Source organism: Pleurodeles waltl, chromosome 4_1, assembly GCF_031143425.1.
Source record: "Pleurodeles waltl isolate 20211129_DDA chromosome 4_1, aPleWal1.hap1.20221129, whole genome shotgun sequence".
NCBI lineage: Eukaryota > Metazoa > Chordata > Amphibia > Caudata > Salamandridae > Pleurodeles > Pleurodeles waltl.
Window position 1 is genome coordinate 465,498,996 of NC_090442.1, and position 21,872 is coordinate 465,520,867.

The window sequence follows — 21,872 nt, forward strand, 5'->3', positions numbered from 1 at the left end:
CCACTTACACCTCAGGGCCTCAGGGAGGCCTGTGATCATGCCTTTCAACGTCTTGTAGAATCTCTCCACAAGACCATTAGATTGGGGTGATAGGGTGTGGTGAACTTGTAGGTTACATCACATGCATCCCACATAGACTTCATGTATGCAGACATGAAGTTAGTGCCTCTGTCAGACACTATCTCCTTTGGGAATCCCACTCGGGTAAATATCCCCATTAGTGTTCTGGTCACCACCGGTGCAGTTATGGTCCTCAGAGGGATTGCCTCTGGGTAACGGGTGGCGTGGTCCACCAAAACCAGGATGAACCTGTTGCCTACGGCAGTTTTGGGGTCCAATGGACCAACAATGTCGATGCACACCCTTTCAAACGGGGTGCCAAAGACAGGAAGTTGTATTAGGGGGGCCTTAACCCTTTTTCCTGTTTTACCACTGGCCTGGCAGGTAGGACAGGACCTACAGAACATATCTGAGTTTGTCCTCATTCAGGGCCAATAGAAGTGGGTGACAAGCCTGGCAAAGGTCTTGTCTTGCTCCAAATGTCCTGCCAGGGGAATGTCGTGAGCCAGACCCAGCAGGAAGGTATGGTAACACTGGGTGATCACCAGCGCATGCGCTGTCCCAATGGCCAGAACCTTAGGCTCACTGTAGAGGAGATCATTCTCCCAATATATGTGGTGATTACCAGAAGCTTCACCTGCTGCCTGGGCTGAGGCTTGCTTCCTCATGCCCTCTAGGGTGGGACATTCTTTTTGCAGAACTCCTCCCTGGTGGGCCCACCCTCAACTTGCCATCCAGCAAGCTCAGGTAGGTCACCTGGGGCGGCAATGTCTTCCCCAGTTGGCTCGGGGGCCTCCTCCTCAGGAACCCCGTCAACCACTTCAGGAACTTCTGGGACCAATTTCACGTGCACCTTGCCTCTCCTCTTGACAATTGTCTGGGCCATTGCTCTAGGCTCCAGATGCCCTTGACTTCCCTCTCGGGCAGCCATGGACTGTGTGGTCATGCAGACCCACTCAGGCAATCCTAACATCTCCAAGTGAGACCTTAGGTCTACCTCCTTCTAGGTAGTGTGCTCAAGGTCATTGCCTAAGAGACAATCTACAGGCATGCCAGGACTCACAGCTACTTTTAGAGTACCAGAGACCCCCACCCCACTCAAAGGGAACCAGAGCTACCAGTTGGTGGCTCTCACAATTGTCGGTGACTATGAGTTAGTGGAATGTATTTGGGAGGACCTGCTCTGCTGACACCAACTGAACCTTGAGAGTAGTAATGCTGGCTCCTGTGTCACGCAGAGCCTCCACCCTTTGCCCATTGATGGTGACCCACTGCCTACACTTTGAAGTATTGGCAGGCATGTAGGTTTTTGGCACCATCTCTGCATCCCCCAGGGACACTAGGGTTACCTCTGTCTCCTCCCCAAAACTGTCTGGGACCATCTCCTCCCGGAGCGCTACACTAGCCAACCCAGGTGTCTGCCCTCCTTTGGGGGGCTGTGCCCTCTTGGGACACTTGGAGTCACCCTCAGAGTGCCCATACTTATTGCACTCTGCACATTGGGGTACAAACCCCCCTTTCTTATGGTCAGTAAAACCTCTCCTTTTGGAATCAGACCAGGACTAGTTACCACTACTCCTTTGGGGGCCTTTTGAGAACTTCTTGTTTTTAAGTTTTTCTCCCCCCTCTTTCCTCTGATGGGAACCCTGACCACCTTTGTGGGTGCCCCCCCCCCCCAGATACCTTTCTGGACACTCTGGTGCTAGTCCAGAGGTCCGCCTCCTCAGTAAGCTTCCTGGGATCAGGCAGCTTACTTTCTACTAGGTGCTGGCGCAACTCAGTAAAACAAATACTGAGCATATGCTCTCTCAGAATCTGTCTCTGTCTCAAGCTACCCAATGGGGAGTGCAGGTTATACAGTGAGTGTAATCACCCACCCCTGATTGGATTGGTAGATTCTGCCTGGCTAGGGCTTCGCCTCAGCCAACCAGAGCGTGCTGCATCCAACAGTGCCTTTGTAAATGCTTCCTTGATTTTGTTTCTAACCCATCCAGTCATCACATTAGCACCAGCATGTGTAATAATGCATGTATAGATCTCCTAAAGCAAGATTCTAGCTGTGATGCAACAGAAGAGCACACACATACTCCCACATCATGAGTGACCTGTTAAAGTCCTTCCTTCCCCTTGAAATGACTGTAACTAGGGGTCCAGATAATGTTGGACAGGGGAAATAATGGGGATTGTAAACTTACTGGGAATAAGATGCACAAAGGAGAGATGGCATACAGATTTTTGTGTGCTTCTCTCTACTGTTCCACTGGCAGACTTTGCCTGCTTGAAGCTAGTGAACTCTCCTAGTGAATACGTTTTACCAGCAGTGGGTTTGTTGACCTGATAATACCATAATGAGTGCCATAATTGGGGATGCAGTTTACACTAATATACATAGTTGTAGAGAGGGCTACCTTCACAGACAGCCGTGGAGAAGGAGAATCTAGGATTTTGTTTTCAACAGCAGTATTCAGTACATTAAATTCAAATCAGGGTGTACCATATGTGTATGCTCCTTATTTGTTGTTTACCTTTACACACCTCTTGAAACCATGAAAGATGACATCAAGAATTTCCAACATTACGCGCACTGTGGGTCTTTATCATCAGCTGATTCTTACCTTTTAGTGGTACCAAAAACCAACAAGAAAAGAAGTGGCCCTGTGCCTTATTAGTCCCTACGTTCAGAACTTGAAACAGTCTAGCACTGCAGCTTACAGCAAGTGATCAAGTAAAGGATTGATGTTCTATATCGTTTTACAACTCAGTAGTCTGTACTTTGACTGTGTCCATTTTCAAATATTCAAAAACATTTTCTGTCTGTGGAACAAGTAGGGCGATGGCTGCGAACAATAAAAATATAAAAGAACATAATAGATGAACACTAACCAGATTCGATTTGTTCGATGTGCATATTTCCTGCCACATACATAAGGCAGACACAGTTACTGCATTGCAGATCAAATTCATATATGTTCGATATATCATAGTCACACAGCTTCTGCTCTTTGAGAAAGACTCGCAGCTCTCCCCTGTTCATCAGATGCACATAGCTTCCCTCAAACTCATCACATGCATATCCTGGACAGTACTTGGGGGATATTTACCAGGATTTGGTGTAGGGCAGTGCAGCAAGCCATCTTGCTGTGCTTTCCTAAGCCAAAGTGAAAGGGCAGGAATGCACTGTATTTATGTAATATGGCACTCTTTCGGCAGCCTGGTGCCAATGTAGGCACCGATGCACCATGGTGCAAGGGTACCTCCGTTGCATACAGGATTATTTTTGTGCAGGAAGAGGTACTTTCCTGCACAGAAACAATCCTGAGATGTGTTTTCCTATTTCCATGTGTGCTGCAAAATGCAGCACACATGGAAAGAGGGAAAAACGAGGAGAAATAAAATATTTCTCCTTGTTATGCCTCACCTCAGGAGGCATAAGGTTTTGGCTCTTCCCCAGGTTCACGTGATTTTGTAAATATAGGGCTGTGTCAAAATCCATGGGTGTTGCATGGGAAAACCCACTGTAATGCCCATGGAACGCCTCACTGACACAGGCTAAGGCAGGGCAGCGACTTGCACTGCCTTGCCTTACTCCATATATATGAGGCCATGTAAAGCCATGCAAACTGGCCTTACGTGGCGTCATAGATATGATTATGTAGTCTGTGCTGCCGGAGCATCAAAAAAGTGAAACTCCAGTGGTGCACTGGGCTCATAAATATGTCCAATTGATGCATACATAGGTCTACCTCTGTCCATCCGATGTCCTTCATCAGTATACAGGAGGGGAACACAGCTACTAAGAAACACTTTGGGGTGAGTTCTGTTTCATACATGGGATTCATAGAGCTTCTAATCCACACCATGTGCTCCTTTCCCCAGTGCCAGAGGTTTATGGTGACTGCACCACACATGGCAAGTATTGTATTATACTGTAGTGTATTGCAGCATTTATATAGCGCTCACCACCTCTACGTAGGGCGCTTAAGCAATTGTGTGCAACTCATACCCAACACATTATTCTAATAATGGAGAATCAAACAGCTCTCTTCCTAAACATGAAGACAAATCTATCTGGTCCTGCACACATCAGACCCACATATCTATTTTTCCGCTAAGCAGACGCACATAGATTTCATCTCATGCAGTAGATGTACATAACATTTCTCCTGAAATACACAGAACCTACCTGCTTCCCGCATGTGCAACCCACCCCTCCTGCTATGTTTCCTGAATGTTAACAGCCCCTTTTCTGTACACGGCTACAAAGCTCTTTCATCATGCTTGTAGAGCATAAACAATTCCTGCCCCACAACTTAGGTCCTTTGCGCAGCCCCCCCCTGCTGCACACAGTTAAACTCGTCTTCTGCTTGATGCAGCAAAGGAATAAAACTGCTCCACAGAAATGATGCATCGATCTTGTGCCTCACGCTTCAGATACGCAAACAACCACCTAGTTGTTTTGCAAAGTAGGAAACATTTGTTGCACTTCTATGAAATAACATGTAGCAACTACTGTGTAAAATGTTATTTATTAGTTTGTTTTTTTAATTTGTGATTTAAACACTTTCTTGAGTAAATTATTAAATTCATTACCCATATATCATTAAAGTTTTGTTTTGAAGCTACTCTGACAAAGTTGAAAACGATATTATTGACTTTCGCAAGTAAAGCAATGGATAAAGCAATTTTGAATTAGTTAGTAAATAAAAGCGTGTAGTGATATTTTAACTGTTGATGTATTCTCGATTGAGTTGCTGGTTATCTAACAACAGCTCTTTTATTGATGTCAGTCTGTTCAAGGAACTGGCCTGGCTTTCATTGCCTTTACTGAAGCAATGACGCATTTCCCAGCATCTCCTTTTTGGTCGGTGATGTTTTTCTTGATGTTGGTGAATCTGGGTCTCGGGAGTATGTTTGGAACAATAGAGGGAATCACAACACCCATTGTGGACACTTTCAAAGTGCGCAAAGAATTTCTTACCGGTGAGTTCTTTTCATCTTTTCATGTTTGCTTTCCGGTACTTTTGTGTTTATGGTGTTTGGTAGGTGGTAAGGCACTAAAGATAAAGGCAGGCCGGTGCAAGATAAACATTTCAATGAGGAAACAATCAAGCACATTTAAAAGACAGTTGAGATAGTGAGTTACAGAAAATATGAAGACACCTACTATAATTAAGTGCATCGTTCATGGTGAGCATTTCTTGGGCGTATGCTAGCTACAGATTGGCACAGGACAATGTTCTTCTCATTAGGACTCAAACATACTTGAAGGTGTTGGTGCACATAAATGGAATGTAAAAATTAGCAAACATGCAGGAAACACTAACAAAGGAATAAGCGACATAAATTGTGTTGATTCGATAACTATTATGAATATTTGATATCAGTAAGTAACCACAATGTTGAACAGCAATTCTAGTAGCTGAACAAATGACAACCACGTTTTATCTTGAAAACGGAAAAATTCAATAGCCAAATCAATATGGAAATGTTCATGAAATGTTCCCAGCTGAAAAGAAAGGATTGGCTTGCTAATTCTGGGCATCAGAAGATCTTGGTTGCGATTGTGTGGTGGGGAAGTGTTATTAAAGATTTACCTTTGTTGGCTGTTATTTTTTTAATATAAAAACGTCAGTATAGTTCTAAGGATAAGACAGGGTTAATGCTGAAGTAGAAAGTACTTGTATGCCATGCTAAAAGTTTGAAAACAATGTCAACAAATTATTAACCTAAAGTTTTAAAAAAGTGTAAGTGTAGGGCTTGCGTACCAGTGGTGGGGAGTGGGTGAGAGGTAAGCCTAATTGAGGAAGAAGATCAGACCTGTCAAGTCCATGAATATGTGCAACTTTTCTATGTTGTTAACTACACACTGGAAAGGGTATGGGTGGGAAAGTGGTGTTTCCTGCAAAATTCAAGGGGTTGGAGAGGTGACTGGATCAGTGTGGGTGTGGTTAATACAAAAGAAATTAACTTAACACTAAATTAGAGATTTTCAGCGGATACATTTTCAGTCAGTATAAAGGTAGTAGGTAACTGCCAGTGTCCACATTAGCATGGTCAGTTCTGGTCTAAGGGAGCACAAAATTGCGTAATTCCCTGCTGAATTACATATTCTGCATTCCAAGAGATATCGCAAATGTCCACATTTAGCGTACCTGACTGAAAGTTGCTTGAAAGTGAATTTCAGCGAATTTCCCTTGAAAAAAATAAATACAAGAGGTTCTTGGCAACACAGGAACAGTTGGTTTAATTAAACACTTTCGCTGGGAGAACAGTTACAGAAACAGGGTCTGAGGACTGTCTCGAAGTACAATCGATCTAAGCAGTGTTTCATACATTTCTCTGGGCAATGTATAATATTTTTTGGGTAAAGAATGTGGGTGGCTGCCCTGGATTCATACATAAGGTCCCTGATAACAAATTCAGGTGGGCCTCGACCTTGTGTGGACACAGTGGGTACCAGTGGGTAATGTGTATAGATATCTGGCATGAGGGGTACATGATTGCTGTGTGTTACTGTGTGTGCTGTGTACTGATTGGCTGAGTGTTCCGAACTTCATGTAGCATCTGACTTTATGGTGTTTTGGGAACGCGCACACCCCTCAGGCGATGGGTGCTTCATTGGGGCCATTTTCCTTGGACCATTGTGGTGTCGCTGCACATTTCTGGGGATTGATCTGAGTTTCCTGCTCACACATTTGCCTGCCGGTTATATGCAAATCCACCTGTGATCTGTCAATCAGTAACCTCAAACCTAGGTCTCAGAGCCTGCCTGCATTCTAAATTGGGGTTGATTAGAGTTCATGATGGGGGTTTTCGATAATAGTGTTGTGATTTCATTTTTATATGTGAATGCGTCATTGTGCACATCGACATTCACTTTTTCCAACATTAACACAATAATAATAGACACAGTATGAGCTGGAAGTGGTCATAAATTGCAGAAATGAGATTTAAAAAACACCAAAAATAACACCTTCTACTAATAACAAAATAGATATAATAGTTTGCAAGTGGGTTCAGAGCAATAGTCTATAAATAGTGAGACTTCTTTGAGGCAAGGCTGAGATACCATGTAATGAGGAATTGTGCCTGAAATGTAGATAAAAGTAGTAGGCCAGGGTGAAAATATACAAACTGGCTGATGAGCTCTATTTTCTCTTGTATTTATTCAAAAATTACAGTTTTCTATTGTAACGCTCCACTACTTGCAGGAAAACTAAACACTTCAAGAGAAAATTCAAATTATACAACAATTCTAATGTAAGAAGATACTCATTACAGTGGGAAACGGGTGCAGCTGAAGAAAGTCCACACTTTCAGACAGTACAGGGTGTGGAACCAACAACACATTGTATTCTAAAGCTTGTAGTTTCAATGTTCTAGTTACAGCTAAATTGAGAACTCTCTGAAGCTGTCAAGATATCTGAAGTGATTAGGAGAATGGGCAGGGCCACAGATTGAATGTACATATGGCAATTAGGGAATCCATCAGTGGACGGGAGGACAAAGGTCCACTTGAGCGCAGGAGAGGCAGATGCATCCTCAGCCCATTAGTGCAGAGAAGTGGCACTCAGTGTTCCTCTATGCACAGATTTTGCTAATGTAGAAAAGTATACTGTTTCTGAAATACAGGGATGTAGCACACATTTCCCTTAGAGATGCATATAAAAATTGCTCTTAGCTGACACTGTGAATGAGAAAGGGATGAGGAGGGTAAAGACACGTTCTAGAAGAAATGGTGTTTGTTAGGGGTATACTTAATAATAGCTTCTTGAGAAACGATAAATGTTGCTGTTAGAAATGGGGTCTTTGGTTGACAGTCAGGTTACCCCCTGTTCAAGCAAGGACCCTCATTCTAGTCAGGGTAAAAGAGAATCACCCTCAGCTAACCCCTGCTTACCCCCTTGGTAGCTTGGCAGAGCAGTAGGCTTAACCTCAGAGTGCTAGGTGTAAAGTATTTGTACAAACACACACAGTAACTTAATGAAAACACTACAAAATGACACAACACCGGTTTAGAAAAATAGGAAATATTTATCTAAACAAAACAAGACCAAAACGACAAACATCCAACATACACAAGTCAAGTTATGAATTTTTAAAGATTAAACTCAAAAATAGCGCTTAGAAACAAAAATGCTTCAATGAGATGTTAACACGGCGTCGTGACGGAGTCGTTCCCAACAAGCCGACGCCAGCGGCGCCGGACACAGAGTCGTGTAGACCCCCAAGTACAGTACCTTTGGTGAAGAGTGAAAACAAGCCGATGCGCGAAGTCGGGGATCGCGGCATCTGTGCGAAACGTTGACTTGGTGCACTTCGAGCGGCGTCTGTCACGACGTGGTGCGGTGATTTCCACGGAGTCACGGACTTCAGCGGGGCTGCAGCGGCATCGGGCCTGCAAAGAGCGTCACGTTCCAGCGAAGGTCACGGCGTCAGGTGCAGGCGGCGTTACCGGATTCAGCAGCGGTGTCGGTCCGAAGTCGATTTTCTTGGATTTCCACCAGCTTTTCTTTCAAGGGCCCAGGGACTGGATCGGGCACCACTTGTCAGAGCAGGAGTCTCTCCAGAGACTCCAGGTGCTGGCAGAGAGAAGTCTTTGCTGTCCCTGAGACTTCAAACAACAGGAGGCAAGCTCTAAATCAAGCCCTTGGAGATTTCTTCACAAGATGGAAGGCACGCAAAGTCCAGTCTTTGCCCTCTTACTCTGGCAGAAGCAGCACTGCAGGAAAGCTCCACAAAGCACAGTCACAGGCAGGGCAGCACTTCTTCCTCAGCTATCAGCTCTTCTCCAGGCAGAGGTTCCTCTTGGTTCCAGAAGTGTTTCTAAAGTCTGTAGATTTGGGTGCCCTTCTTATACCCATTTTAGTCTTTGAAGTCACCTTTCTTCAAAGGGGACTCACACCTACTTGTGAAATCCTGCCTTGCCCAGGCAAGGCATCAGACACACAGCAGGGGGTTGGAGCCGGCATTGTCAGAGGCAGGCACAGTCCTTTCAGATGAGAGTGACCACTCCACCCCTCCCTCCTAGCAGAGATGGCTAATCAGGAAATGCAGGTTACACCCCAGCCCCCTTTGTGTCACTGTCTAGTGCGAGGTGAAAAACAACCCAACTGTCAAACTGACCCAGACAGGGAATCCACAAACAAGGCAGAGTCACAAAATGGTTTAAGCAAGAAAATGCTCACTTTCAAAAAGTGGCATTTTCAAACGCACAATCTCAAAATCAACTTTAATAAAAGATGTATTTTTAAATTGTGAGTTCAGGGACCCCAAACTCAACATGTCCATCTACTCTCTAGGGGAATCTACGCTTTAATCATATTTAAAGGTAGCCCCCATATTATCCTATGAGAGAGACAGTCCTTGCAACAGTGAAAAACGAATTTAACAATATTTCACTGTCAGGACATATAAACCACATTACTATATGTCCTACCTTAACCATACACTGCACCCTGCCCTTGGGGCTACCTAGGGCCTACCTTAGGGGTGCCTTACATGTAAGAAAAGGGAAGGTTTAGGCCTGGCAAGTGGGTACACTTGCCAAGTCGAATTTACAGAGTAAAAATACACACACAGACACTGCAGTGGCAGGTGTGAGACATGATTACAGGGTTACTTGTGTGGGTGGCACAACCAGTGCTGCAGGCCCACTAGTAACATTTGATTTACAGGCCCTGGGCACCTCTAGTGCACTTTACTAGGGACTTAACAGTAAAACAAATATGCCAATCACGGAGAACCAATTACATGCACATTTTAAACAGGAGCACTTGCACTTTAGCACTGGTTAGCAGTGGTAAAGTGCCCAGAGTAACAAAAACAATAAAATCAGAGTCCAGCACCCATCAACAACCTGGTGAACAGAGGCAAAAAGTTAAGGGAGACCACGCCAAGGATGAAAAGTCTAACAGTTACCATGAATTAGTATAAAGTAAAAAAGGGAGTCAGGCAGGCGGAGAACTTCATTTTTCCTTTTTGTGAATTTGAGCAGTTTTCATTTTGGGAAAACAGTTTAGCGTCAATTCTGGAGTTTCAGGGATGAAATCTTGACATTCGCTGTAAAAAAAACATAAAACAAAAAAGGTTAATGATTATTGGGTATGTGGTACCATATTGTGACCTCGAAACTAACAATTAGGAACAAAACATGAACACACAGTATATATAAGATGGGATCTGGTTATACAGAAGCAGGGGGAAGTGGTTCCCTAGGAACTACGTGCACAAAAATGAAATGAAAAATATAGCATTCATGGGGCTGATTCATAAAAGCATTTGAGTATGGGTAGCAGTACTAAAGGAGTACTGTTTTACACACACTTAAATGCCTTTGTGAATCGGCCTAAAACGCCTAACTCCTCTGTTACTGAAAGTGCAAAGAAGGCATAGTCCTTTCTATTTTTACTAATTATACATGAATATTCCCGTATTATTTCAATTTTATATCAGATTTACATGTTTGGGGCTAATTCATCAAGGCATGTAAGAAAATGTGAAAAGGTACTACGTAATAGCTTTGTAAATTGCTTTATGTACTCCACAATAGTTTTTTAAATGAGAGTGGATATGTGGAAACCTGGTAAAGAAAAAAATAATAATGACCAATGTATTCTAGTCAATAAAAGGCCATTGTATTGTGCTTTTGTGAACTAAAAGAAATGTTTGCCCACCAAGCGATGGACACAGGGGGAAGAGATTCAGGTGGAACACATTGCTCATGTGAGTCTAAACACTAAAGTCACTTTCATTTTTACTCATTTTCGACAATAAATTACCACTTTTGTTGGTAATCTCTAAAATATTCAGCCATTTGAAGGCAATTGGTTGAAAACCTCAATTTAGATTTTTAGTTTTATATGAAAGTGCTCTTGTAACTTTAACAAAGTTAGTGATAAAGTATACCTAGAATGGATATGGAGTTGGGAGTATGAGGTTCGATATGCTAAAACCTGTATGGCTGTTAGTCCCCATTGCACAGATTTCTAGGCCTTAACCATCCCCATTCTTAATGTAATTACAACAATTCTCCCGAACCTCGAGTGATTCATTTAACCGTGCTTTAAAAGACTGTTAGGGTGAGCTTCCGCCAAACATTTTGCCTTACTTCTCCATTTTTGATGATCTCACTCATGTTGGCTATAGGACTCTGTGGACTGTACCACTGTTGACCAGTGGTAAGGTGTGTGCTTGCTCCATATAACACGGTAGCATTGGCTTTCACCCGATTTACACATTTCATTTACTTGTAAGCTACAATTAAAGAGCACTACCTGTACCCAGGGTCTGCACTACCAGTTCCCAGGTGCTGCATATTTAAATTACTTGTAACCCCTAGTAAAGTGGACTATATGTGCTCAGGGCCTGTAAATTAAATGCTACTAACGGGCCTGACGCACTTATTGTGCCACCCACTTAAGTACCCTTTTAAACATAACTCAGGCCTGCTATGAAAGGGAGCCTGTGTGTGCAGTTTTGAACTGGCATTTTGACCTGGCCATATAAAAGTTTTGCCATGCCTAAACCTTCCTTTTTGATACATATATCACCCCTCAGGTAGGCCCAAAATGACCCATAGGGCAGAGTGCAGTGTATTTAAAAAGTTGGACATGTACTTTCACCTTTCCTTGTAGTAAACAACTCTTAAGTTCATTTAGTCACTACTGCAGGGCCACACATTGAGTTACCTTATTACATTTAATAAGGGATAACTTTCATTTGGGAGCAGATAGGAATGGCGAGTTTTGTGTCTAACGAATTGTAATTTAAAACCTCTTTAATGGTAAAGTCAGATTTTAAATCACAGTTCTGAAAATCCCACTCTTAGAAAGTTGGCATTTTCTTGTGCTAACCATTTGATGCCTGAGTCTGTATCCTGGGTCACATGACGTGGGTGTAGCTGGCTGTTGGTCTTTGTGTATTATTCTCAGACAGTGAGAGAAAGGGGGAATAGGTGTTGGCAGGATTGCCCATCTCTAGCGGGATAGAGGAGAGGAAATGTCACCTGTCACATTGCACATCACAAAAGCTCTGCCTCATGACTCTCACTAAGGGTTTACACTAGTCTTTTCTGCCTCCAGACAAGCTGGCCAGGGCAGAGAGGCAGGAAATTCCAAACTCCTTTGTGGGTGGAAACTTCCAGAACCTTTGCCTACTTCAAAGCTAGCACTAAGTATAAAATTGGCCCCATAGACCCAACTTTTCAATACACTCCTGGACTGGTGGATTCTACAGAAAAAGGACACCCTGCAAATTGAGGCCTGCCATGCTTGCTGAGAAGGAAGACTAGACCTCCACTCTCGATTCCAGAGTGAAGTGACTTCAAGGGTCAGCAGACTGCGCTCTTGTTTGTGCTAGAGGGACTTAACAAGCTCCATAGGCCTCCTTGCATCTGCCCAGCTGACCGGCTGTCTGGCAGGACCTGCAACTGGACCAACAAGTGGACCTGCCTGAGCCCATCTGGCCTTTGCTGGAGTGAGTTCCTAACCCATGAGGGGTGGCCCCCAGTCCCTGGACCTATGGTGTGGCATCTGTTGAGTTCCCCATTGAAGAAAAGTAGAAATGGCGAAGCTTTGGGCTCTCCGTGAACAGGTCCTTTTGCCCCAAGATCTTGTGGTCTGTGCCATCTGCCAATTAATATTTTTGGTGACCCCGACTCTTCATGCTACAGTAACCATTAGCGACGACTGACAACCAAAGAGCTGCACTTTGCGCTGCAGCTTCAACAGCCTGAGGTAACCACCAAAGCAAAACCCCAGCAATGACTGTCCACAACATTTGACAGGATCTTCACACTACAGCGATTACTGTCCGTGATGCCTTGATGGCTGTTCGCTCCACAGCGATGACCATCTGCAACATTCTTCCTGCTCCTCATGGCCTTCTCCACCCAAAAAGAAACTCTTAGTGCTGGACTTTTGAACTTTTGAAGGTAACATTTCAGAGGAACTAACCTGTTCCCTATATCCGGTCTGCACTCCATCCCGTTTGGCCTGAACATGTGACTTTCACTCTGTCTTGACTGAAAATATAACCATCAGCGGCCCTTTGTGCTTTTAGTTGCTATACTTGTTTCCATGTCAAATAATTTATTGGATTTTACTCCATCTTTCAAAAATGTTGAGGGATTTTTCTTGTGCTGTGTTTTCACTTTATTACTGTTTCAAGGGCTTTACACATTGCCTCTCAGTTGAATTTGACTGCTTTTGTGCCAACCTAACATAGGGTTCAGCACTGTTGAGACAGGGCCACTCACCTGAAAAGCAGGATGTCTGCAGGGGTGGTGATATGCCCCCGACCTCCTGGACCACCTCTTGGCACTTCCTGGTGGACACAGAAACCCTGACAGGTGTCCCAAAAGGAAAGGGGGAGTGGAAGAGAAAGAGACAAAACTCTGCCATGTCTTGCCGGTCCAGCCAGGCACCATGTATCTTCGGGGGGAGGCAGGTCATTGTTGACAGAGTGATAGTAGAGTTAGTGCACTCAATTTCCTTGAAACTGAATCTCTCTTTCAGATATGGGCACGGGAGCGGTAGAAGAACACGGAGATGCTCCAGCACTTTTCTTGGATAATAATAACTGTTGGCACAAATACTAACACTGCATTACCAAAAACCCAAACTGAGTATCATAACAATAAGTACTGAGACACTAGGGCTGGCTTCACAGAGATTCAGTGTTGCACACTACAATTAGAACTGTGGTTGCACTTATCATGCACAAGAAAGGCAAACAAGGGCATTAATTATATCCAGTATACCTTTTCCTGCATGCAAACTAAAAGGCACACAAACAATCCAAGAAATACAAATGTGGGTTTAAACAGTTAGGGTGGCACAGTTTGGTTTGGTTTCACTGTGTGTGTGAAAAACCCTTCAAAAGTAAATTCCTCAAACTTGAAACACGGGCATGAATGACACAATTTAAATCCAAGAGTTATGCTATTAGAGAAAGAAAAGTCCTGTAAATGCTCTTCTAAAATTGCACTGTCACTTTTTGTAGTACTTGAGCTCAAGCAGATTTTCTGAAGCACATTTAGGCAAGTGTTGGAAATGGCCCTTTTTGCAGGGCCATTACCAGTCTTTTTGCCTCCTTCATCCTATTTTTTCTGACCTGTTGCTGTTGGCTTTTGAACTCTGAGCACTTTACCACTGCTAACCAGTGCCAAAGTGCATATGTTCTCTGTGTAAATTTTATGTGATTTGTTTATCCATGATTGGCATATTTGACTTACTAGTAAGTCCCTAGTAAAAGCACTAGAGGTGCCTGGGCCTGTAAATCAAATGCTACTGGGTGCCTGCAGCACTGGTTGTGCCACCCACATATGTAGCTCTGTAATCATGTCTCAGACCTGCCATTACAGTGTCTGCGCGTGCACTTTTAACTGTAAATTCGACTTGGCAAGTGTAGCCACTAGCCAGGCCTAAACCTTCCCTTTTTTTTTACATGTAAGGCACCCCTAAGGTAGGCCCTAGGTAGCCCCAAGGGCAGGGTGCAGTGTATGGTTAAGGTAGGACATATAGTAATGTGTTTTATATGTCCTGACAGTGAAATATTGCTAAATTTGTTTTTTCACTGTTGCAAGGCCTGTCCCTCTCATAGGTTAACATGGGGGCTATCTTTAAATCTGTTTTGGTCTTGTTTTGTTTAGATAAATATTTCCTATTTTTCTAAACTGGTGTTGTGTCATTTTGTAGTGTTTTCATTAAGTTACTGTGTGTGTTGGTACAAATACTTTACACCTAGCACTCTGGAGTTAAGCCTACTGCTCTGCCAAGCTACCAAGGGGGCAAGCAGAGGTTAGCTGAGGGTGATTCTCTTTTACCCTGACTAGAGTGAGGGTCCTTGCTTAAACAGGGGGTAACCTGACTGTCAACTAAAGACCCCATTTCTAACAGCAAGTAACTACAATAATAATATAGAATGTTCAGAAATGCATTTGTCTCTTCAAGATAAGCCCTCTGCCAAAATACAAGGTCTGAAATACACCAGCTGTTCTAGTCAAGTGCGGCGCTCAAAGAACACACTCCATGTAGAATACTAGTCACTTACCTGCAGTCTTTTCCGGAGTGCTGGATGAATGCCTGGTGTCAGCTGGTACAGGAACAAAGAAAAGAATTGCCTCAAAGTCCTGAATACGAGGATGACAGGAGGGGCTGGACTGCCAAATCAGATGCTGAGATCAGGAATCAAAACAAAGCCAAGTAGGGAGGCATGCTTCACTCTGCTATTTATAGCCAATCAGGAAAGCAGTTGAGTTTCCACATGTGGATGAGTCACCACACCCAATTAGAAGCACATGTCTACACCACACCCAATTAGAATCACATGTCTACACCTGCTCACATTAGCAAACAAGCATTGGTAAAACAAGCACTGATAAAACCAATTGTGTAACACACCATTGTATTTAATAGAAACATGAGATATGATTTAACCCTAATCTCTGGGGATGCTGACAGATAACGCAGAACGCACCTTGGGGATTCCTGACAAGCACAGGTTAATTTGGGGTTGCACGTGACTTCACGCTGACATGAACTGTGGTTGTTGCTTGAGAAGGGTTTCAACTCCCCCAATCAGTAACCCAATTTCCTACAAAGACTATCAAATGCATGCCCCAAACACTATGGCAGTTTAGAATACTCTCATTTGCTTGAACTTAGAGATGACTGAATAAAACAAAATGAAAAAAATCTAATGTGTATTACAAACTCTTTAAGAGTGCATAATGTATGTATGATTGCTTTTTATCGTATACCACTGTGCGAACTGTTGTGTCAATTTTGTACCATTTTGAACTGTGTTGGACAGTAGGGTTACAGCTTGCTAAAGACGATGTGGCAATAGAATTTCATTGTCAGAATATCAGCTGATAAAAATCTTGTGTCCTAAACTTCCTTCACAAAAAATATTGTTTCATTGGAGTTAATAATAGCAAAATTACATTATTTAGGACTATATTTTTGCAAATTAAAGATAGGGAAAAATAGGTAAGTCACATGATAGCTCTATGATATTCTGACATACAGCAGCTGGCCAAGGATCAATAAACAGGCAGTGCTGTACTGCGATTATTGATCACAATATTTATGATTTTTGTAGCACACAACAGAAACTGAATGGTTTCTTTGTAATTCAATAAAAGTTCGTATTACAGAAATCGAAGGTACTCATTGTATCATGTCACAATGGTCAAAGGATAGACGGTATTTGAGACCAGACAATTGAACACTAATCTTTGTACCAGACTCTCAACTCTCCAGGCTTTGAATTTTGCCTGAGGTCCTACATTTCTATGTGCAGAATCCTGTTTAAGTTTCCCATGAATATCTGCCTCTTGGAGCAAATGAAGTGTGGTGATGGGGATGGCATGTGTATTGGTGGGGCAGTCTGGACTGTGTCAGCTCATTTCACGTGGTTGGAATAGGGGTACCTAATCCAACATTGATTTGGAAATCATAATTTTCAGTCTCTGGTAGCTGCAGCTCTCATTTGGTCAAGCTGCTAAAATTGCAAAAAAGGGTCATGTGAGACTTCAGTCTTCCTGTGTAAGTGACCTTTTTGAAACTATAAAAAGGTAGATCAGAGCACAAACGGAAGTGAGAAAGTTCGGATTTAAGTCTACCGCCAATCCTTTATTTTTATGTTTAGAACATGGACTGTACTGACCTAAAATATGTAATGGTTATTATACATGCAATGGCAATGCTCCAGGGCAGTGGGAGGAGCCTAAAAATCAATTAAAAACTACCATACTCTTCGGGAGTGGAAGTTGTGAAGTGGGGCACCTCACTACTGTGCACAATATTTTGGAAACTTTTCTAGGCTTCGGAGAGGGTGGTGGGGGTATTGTGTGTATGGGGGTGTTGTGTGTATGTATTAGTATGCATGCATGCAGGTGTGAGTCGCGTAGGATGCATGTGTGGATGAGAGATTGTGACTGTTGTGTGTTGTGAATGCATGTGTATAACAAGGTATGTTGGTGTGTGTTGTGGTGTGTGGGTATGTATGTGTGCATGCATGGGTGGTGGTGGGTATGCATGTGTGCATGTGTGCATATGGGTGCGCATGTGGGTGTGTATATGTGCGGGGGCAGGAGGGGGAGGGCTGGGGAGGACTCTGCAGAGGAGGGCTGCCGAGACCCATATCAGTGCCAGGGAAGGGATTCCCTGGCACTGATTGGGCCTGCCTCCATGGTTTTCGTGGCGGTAAGATTGGCACGAAAACCATTGCGGTAGGCTGGGTCGGAATTCCAAGGGTGGGATTGTGGCGGCTGCCAGGCTGGAGAACATAGTCTCCATCCCAGCGGACATTACCACCCTGGTGGTCGGTGTGTTAAAGTGGTGGATTTGGATGCTGGTAACCGCCATGGTCCAAATGCCATTTTTTTATCGCTGGCCTGTTGGCGGTATTACCGCTGCTTTAACACTGACCGCTAGAGTTGTAATGAGGGCCTTAGTTTGGAGGCAGTTGGAGAAAGGCATTCTTTGAAATAATAAGAAAAAAAATTCAGAGGCATTTCAAAATGCAAAGGCAAAACACATACATGCTTCAAACAAAAACACAATTAACGTCTTATGCCACGTCATAGTAATGCTCTCTGATTTATTGTGTTATTAATGATGTCCATTTCATTCCAGTTGGATGCTGCCTCGCTGCCTTTTGCATTGGACTAATCTTTGTACAGCGGTCTGGAAATTACTTTGTGTCTATGTTTGATGATTATTCGGCAACACTGCCCCTTCTGATAGTAGTAATATTAGAAAATATTGCAGTTGCTTGGATTTATGGAGTAGACAAGTAAGTTCTCTTCTGTGTAGGTGTATTTCTTTTTTTTCATTAAATGACACGTATGGGATGTGTAAACAAAGGGAGCAAATGTTGACTATTGTTCAGTAGAATGATTTTGCTTTCATTAACTTCATAAAACAAACTATGCAATGATTTTCCTTACTTATGTTAAAGACCCAATAAAGAGTATAAAAAAATCATTGTCTTAATAAAACACTAACGAATGTAAATGTTTTCTGTAAATAGAGCTGCAATCGATATCTTAGAACATTAAACCCCTACTGTACCTCCCTTTCCAGTGTGCAACACTCAAATTCTAATCATTCATAACCAATTGTCCATGAATATTTTTATTTCCAACGCAAAAGAACATTATTTTCCATTCATTAAACATATTATAATTTGCTTTTTATGGCAGTACATCACCAATTCACCTGTGCTTTTAGGCTAACCTTGATGTCTTCTGTTACGAAGATGTAGACAGCATTTTATAAAGAACTATGTTACGTTTGCTTTACTTGGGAGACTAGTTTTTAACCAGTTAAAAAATGAGTGAGATTTAAAAAATAGATGGTGCAAATATCTCCAGGAAGCTAAGCATACAACTTAATGATTTCAATCTATTTCCAGATTCATGGAAGATTTGACTGATATGCTGGGTTTTACTCCATACAAATACTATTACTACACATGGAAATACATCTCTCCAGTTGTTTTGCTGTTTTTGCTAATATCAAGCATTGTTGGAATGGGATACAGCCCTCCAGGTTACAGTGCATGGATAGAAGAAACAGTGAGTATCATGTTCACTAGGGCCTTAAACTATGTGTATAAATGGGTATCTCTGTTGTATATTGGAGTCAGTTCCACTGCAGAGCTCACAGGTGCTACAGTTTATACTGTTCAGTGGAAACCATGGTCATAATCCTGAACCTTTCTGGCAAGAACTATCCTTCGTGAATAAACCAGTACTTTTACTTGCAACATTGTTTGTTCATTCCACACATTGCAACATTGCAGAAAGTTCAACAAGACCCCTTCATAGTGCCAAATTCACTGGAAGACTATATGCAAGAGTTAATTCGCTCCCTGTGTAGTAAACATAAGCATTGGTTCTTAGCCTAAAACAATATTCCACTGGCGTTAAGTGGAAAACAAGGTAAATGTGTGATGGGAATTACCAAATAACCACAAAAAAACACATTAATTAAGTGTGGATAATCTTAGCAATTTGTAGAAGCAGAGGCTTGGAATGAATAATTGTTAATCATTCTCATTAAAATCCCAGCATATTACTGGATCCCAAGGCAATTAACCTTTGAGGCAAAAGAGAAGGGAAAGAGCTGCAAATCAAAAACACTAAATATTCTTAGTTCCTCAATGATATTTTCTTTTTTTTAAGTCAATAATGAGAGTTTCGGGTTCTATTTTTAAAATGGTACTAAATCATTTCTTCATCATTATCTTTATTAGCAAATCAACTAAAATCAAACCAAATTACAGAACAAAGCATATAACCTGTCCCAAAAAGATCCAATCCCTGTTGTAATCTAGTTTCAGGAAAAATGAAGTTCAGCAGGAACCTTAGAGAGTTCTCATCTCAGATGTGAAAGTACATAATTCCTAGCCATATCTCAATGAGAACGTCAGTAGAGTCTCTCAGTGATAGGTTCAAGCAGGATAAAGTCAGTCTCAGAGTTAATCCAAGACATTGGCTAAGAGAATAGGATAAAAACTGTTCGAGTGCTCGCAGAGAGTCTAGTGAGTGATGCCAGTCTACAGGAATAGCGAGTCTCTGTCTATCTTAGTCTGGGAACACATTTTTATAACATTATACACTGCAACACTTTACAAAGCATGAGTAGATAATCTTCAGTTTTATGTGAACAGGACAGCTTCCGTCCATATGTCAAGTTTTAACAAAGAACATTCTACTTACGCAATAAATGTAACTGTTTTCTAAACAGCAATAAATCACTTGAGTTTCTTTCTACTGGTTAATGTCCTTGAGAGAAAGAACAGTTAAGTGAGCATGATACATGTTTTAAATTATCTCATTTCCATTCTCACATATCTTTCTAGCTAAACGTTATTCAAAAATATTTTTTTTAATATTAATCTTACGTTGCAGTAATTCTTTTCCATAGGCTAAATGGTCAAGAAACAAAGCACTGATATTCTCTCTATTCGTTTGTTTGTTATTATAGGACATTTGCATCATAAAATGGTATACTTATGGCCATGACACAAGACAAAAACTAACAAAGAGTAAAGAACAAGCGAAAAAGGAAAGAAATAAGACCGTGTCCATGTTAAAGGCTCAGTCAAGTACATGTTGACATGCAGACTTCAAATGTAAAACCCAATTTTCAATGTACTGTTTAGTTCAGGACTACAAAATGCTTCTGTACAGGTTAATATAATGTTTTTATTCTCATAAAATACTCTCCTTTAATTCCCCCATCTGATGGTTTGGAACCATTACAAAATCACATTCACAGATATATTCGTAGTCCTCTCTCATCTTCTGCTAAATCTCTCCTTTATCTCATTAGATTCTTTTAATTTATTACAGCCTTTGTTAATATGTTCACTTAATGCTAAATATTTCTTCATTCTCATATTGATTTTGCTACCTTTTCTTTATCAGCAGCATCTTTATTGTCTTGTAACTTTCTAGGGTAGATAGACGAAAGACAATTACTGTTAGTACAGGAACGAGATGCCTTTGAGGTTTCCCCCTCCTGCTGCTTTTATCCAGTTGTCTCTTGAAGACATTCCCTTAGTAAAGGTTTGTAGTATGCTGGTAATTTCAAAGAGTGCTAAATCAAGCGTAAAGTCAGAAATTGTCTTGGCATAGTCTGTAATATACTCACTTTTGTCTGGTGTTTACATACAACAATTTTCAATTTTCAGCATATTTCAGACTCTTTTCTATAAGTAAAATGTCTAATGCATAACGATTTTAAAGTACCATTGATGTAATCACTACTAACTCTGTGGTTTCAACTAATAAAGCTCCAGATGTACTAGTTGCTAATTTGTCTACTACTTACTACTGATGAAAGCTTTTTAATCTTTTCATCATTTAATAATATTCCTAATGCTGCTATAATAGCTCCAAATAGGTCTCCCACTTATTGTGTTCCCTCATTTACACCGTGTGAAGATCTATGTGCAGTTGTCGTTATTAATGCTTCTAAACTCTATATGACACACCTTTGGAAAAAGCAAACCTAAGTAGCAAATTCCCTCCCAGTCAGCTGGCAATCTAAATAGACATTCTCTTCACAAGGTAAATATACTCCAGGTATAGTTGGAAAATTTGCCATGTTCCCCCTGATAACTCAAAACATGGATTCTTCTTTTAAACACACACACTTTTCTTTTGTGTCTCTTTTCAAATGTTAATTTTGGAACAGACATTTCTTTCTAAACTTATCTTCTTCTTTGCTTCTCCTTACATTCTTTGAGACAACTTCCTTTTTTAATGCATTTGGTGCAGACTACATATTTCACTCCTCTGCCATTAAATAAAAGCTCTCTGTAGTTGGAATTATTAAGCAAGTTAATGTACTTTCATGAGCTTTAACAGCTTTCTCAGGAAGAAAAGGTCTAAAGTAATACCAATCTGTCTCCATCTCCATGTTTGTGGATGTAGATCCATGCTGTTCATTAGTAGAACTTTTGAAACAACATATATATATATATATATATATATATGTTCGATGGCATGTGTAGCTGCAGATACACATGCTGTGCACATCCCGCCATCTGGTGTTGGGCTCGGAGTGTTACAAGTTGTTTTTCTTCGAAGAAGTCTTTTCGAGTCACGAGACCGAGTGACTCCTCCCATTTTGACTCCATTGCGCATGGGCGTCGACTCCATCTTAGATTTTTTTTTTCCGCCATCGGGTTCGGACGTGTTACTTTTCGCGCCGTGTTTCGGGTCGGAAAGTTAGTTAGAATCTCGGAAAAAACGTTGGTATTGTTTGCGTTCGGTATCGGGTTAGTTA

General features: G+C 41.8%; 1 protein-coding gene across 5 annotated transcripts in view; it reads left to right on the top strand.

Moving 5' to 3' along the window:
* Positions 1-21,872, top strand: part of SLC6A15 (solute carrier family 6 member 15) — a 397,869-nt gene that overhangs the window by 355,578 nt on the left and 20,419 nt on the right. For all 5 annotated transcript variants that reach the window (XM_069228753.1, XM_069228752.1, XM_069228751.1 and 2 more), the window contains 3 exons: positions 4,848-5,040; positions 17,706-17,865; positions 18,487-18,649. In XM_069228753.1, coding sequence (XP_069084854.1) covers positions 4,848-5,040; positions 17,706-17,865; positions 18,487-18,649 — 516 coding nt within the window. The remainder of the gene's footprint in view (positions 1-4,847; positions 5,041-17,705; positions 17,866-18,486; positions 18,650-21,872) is intronic.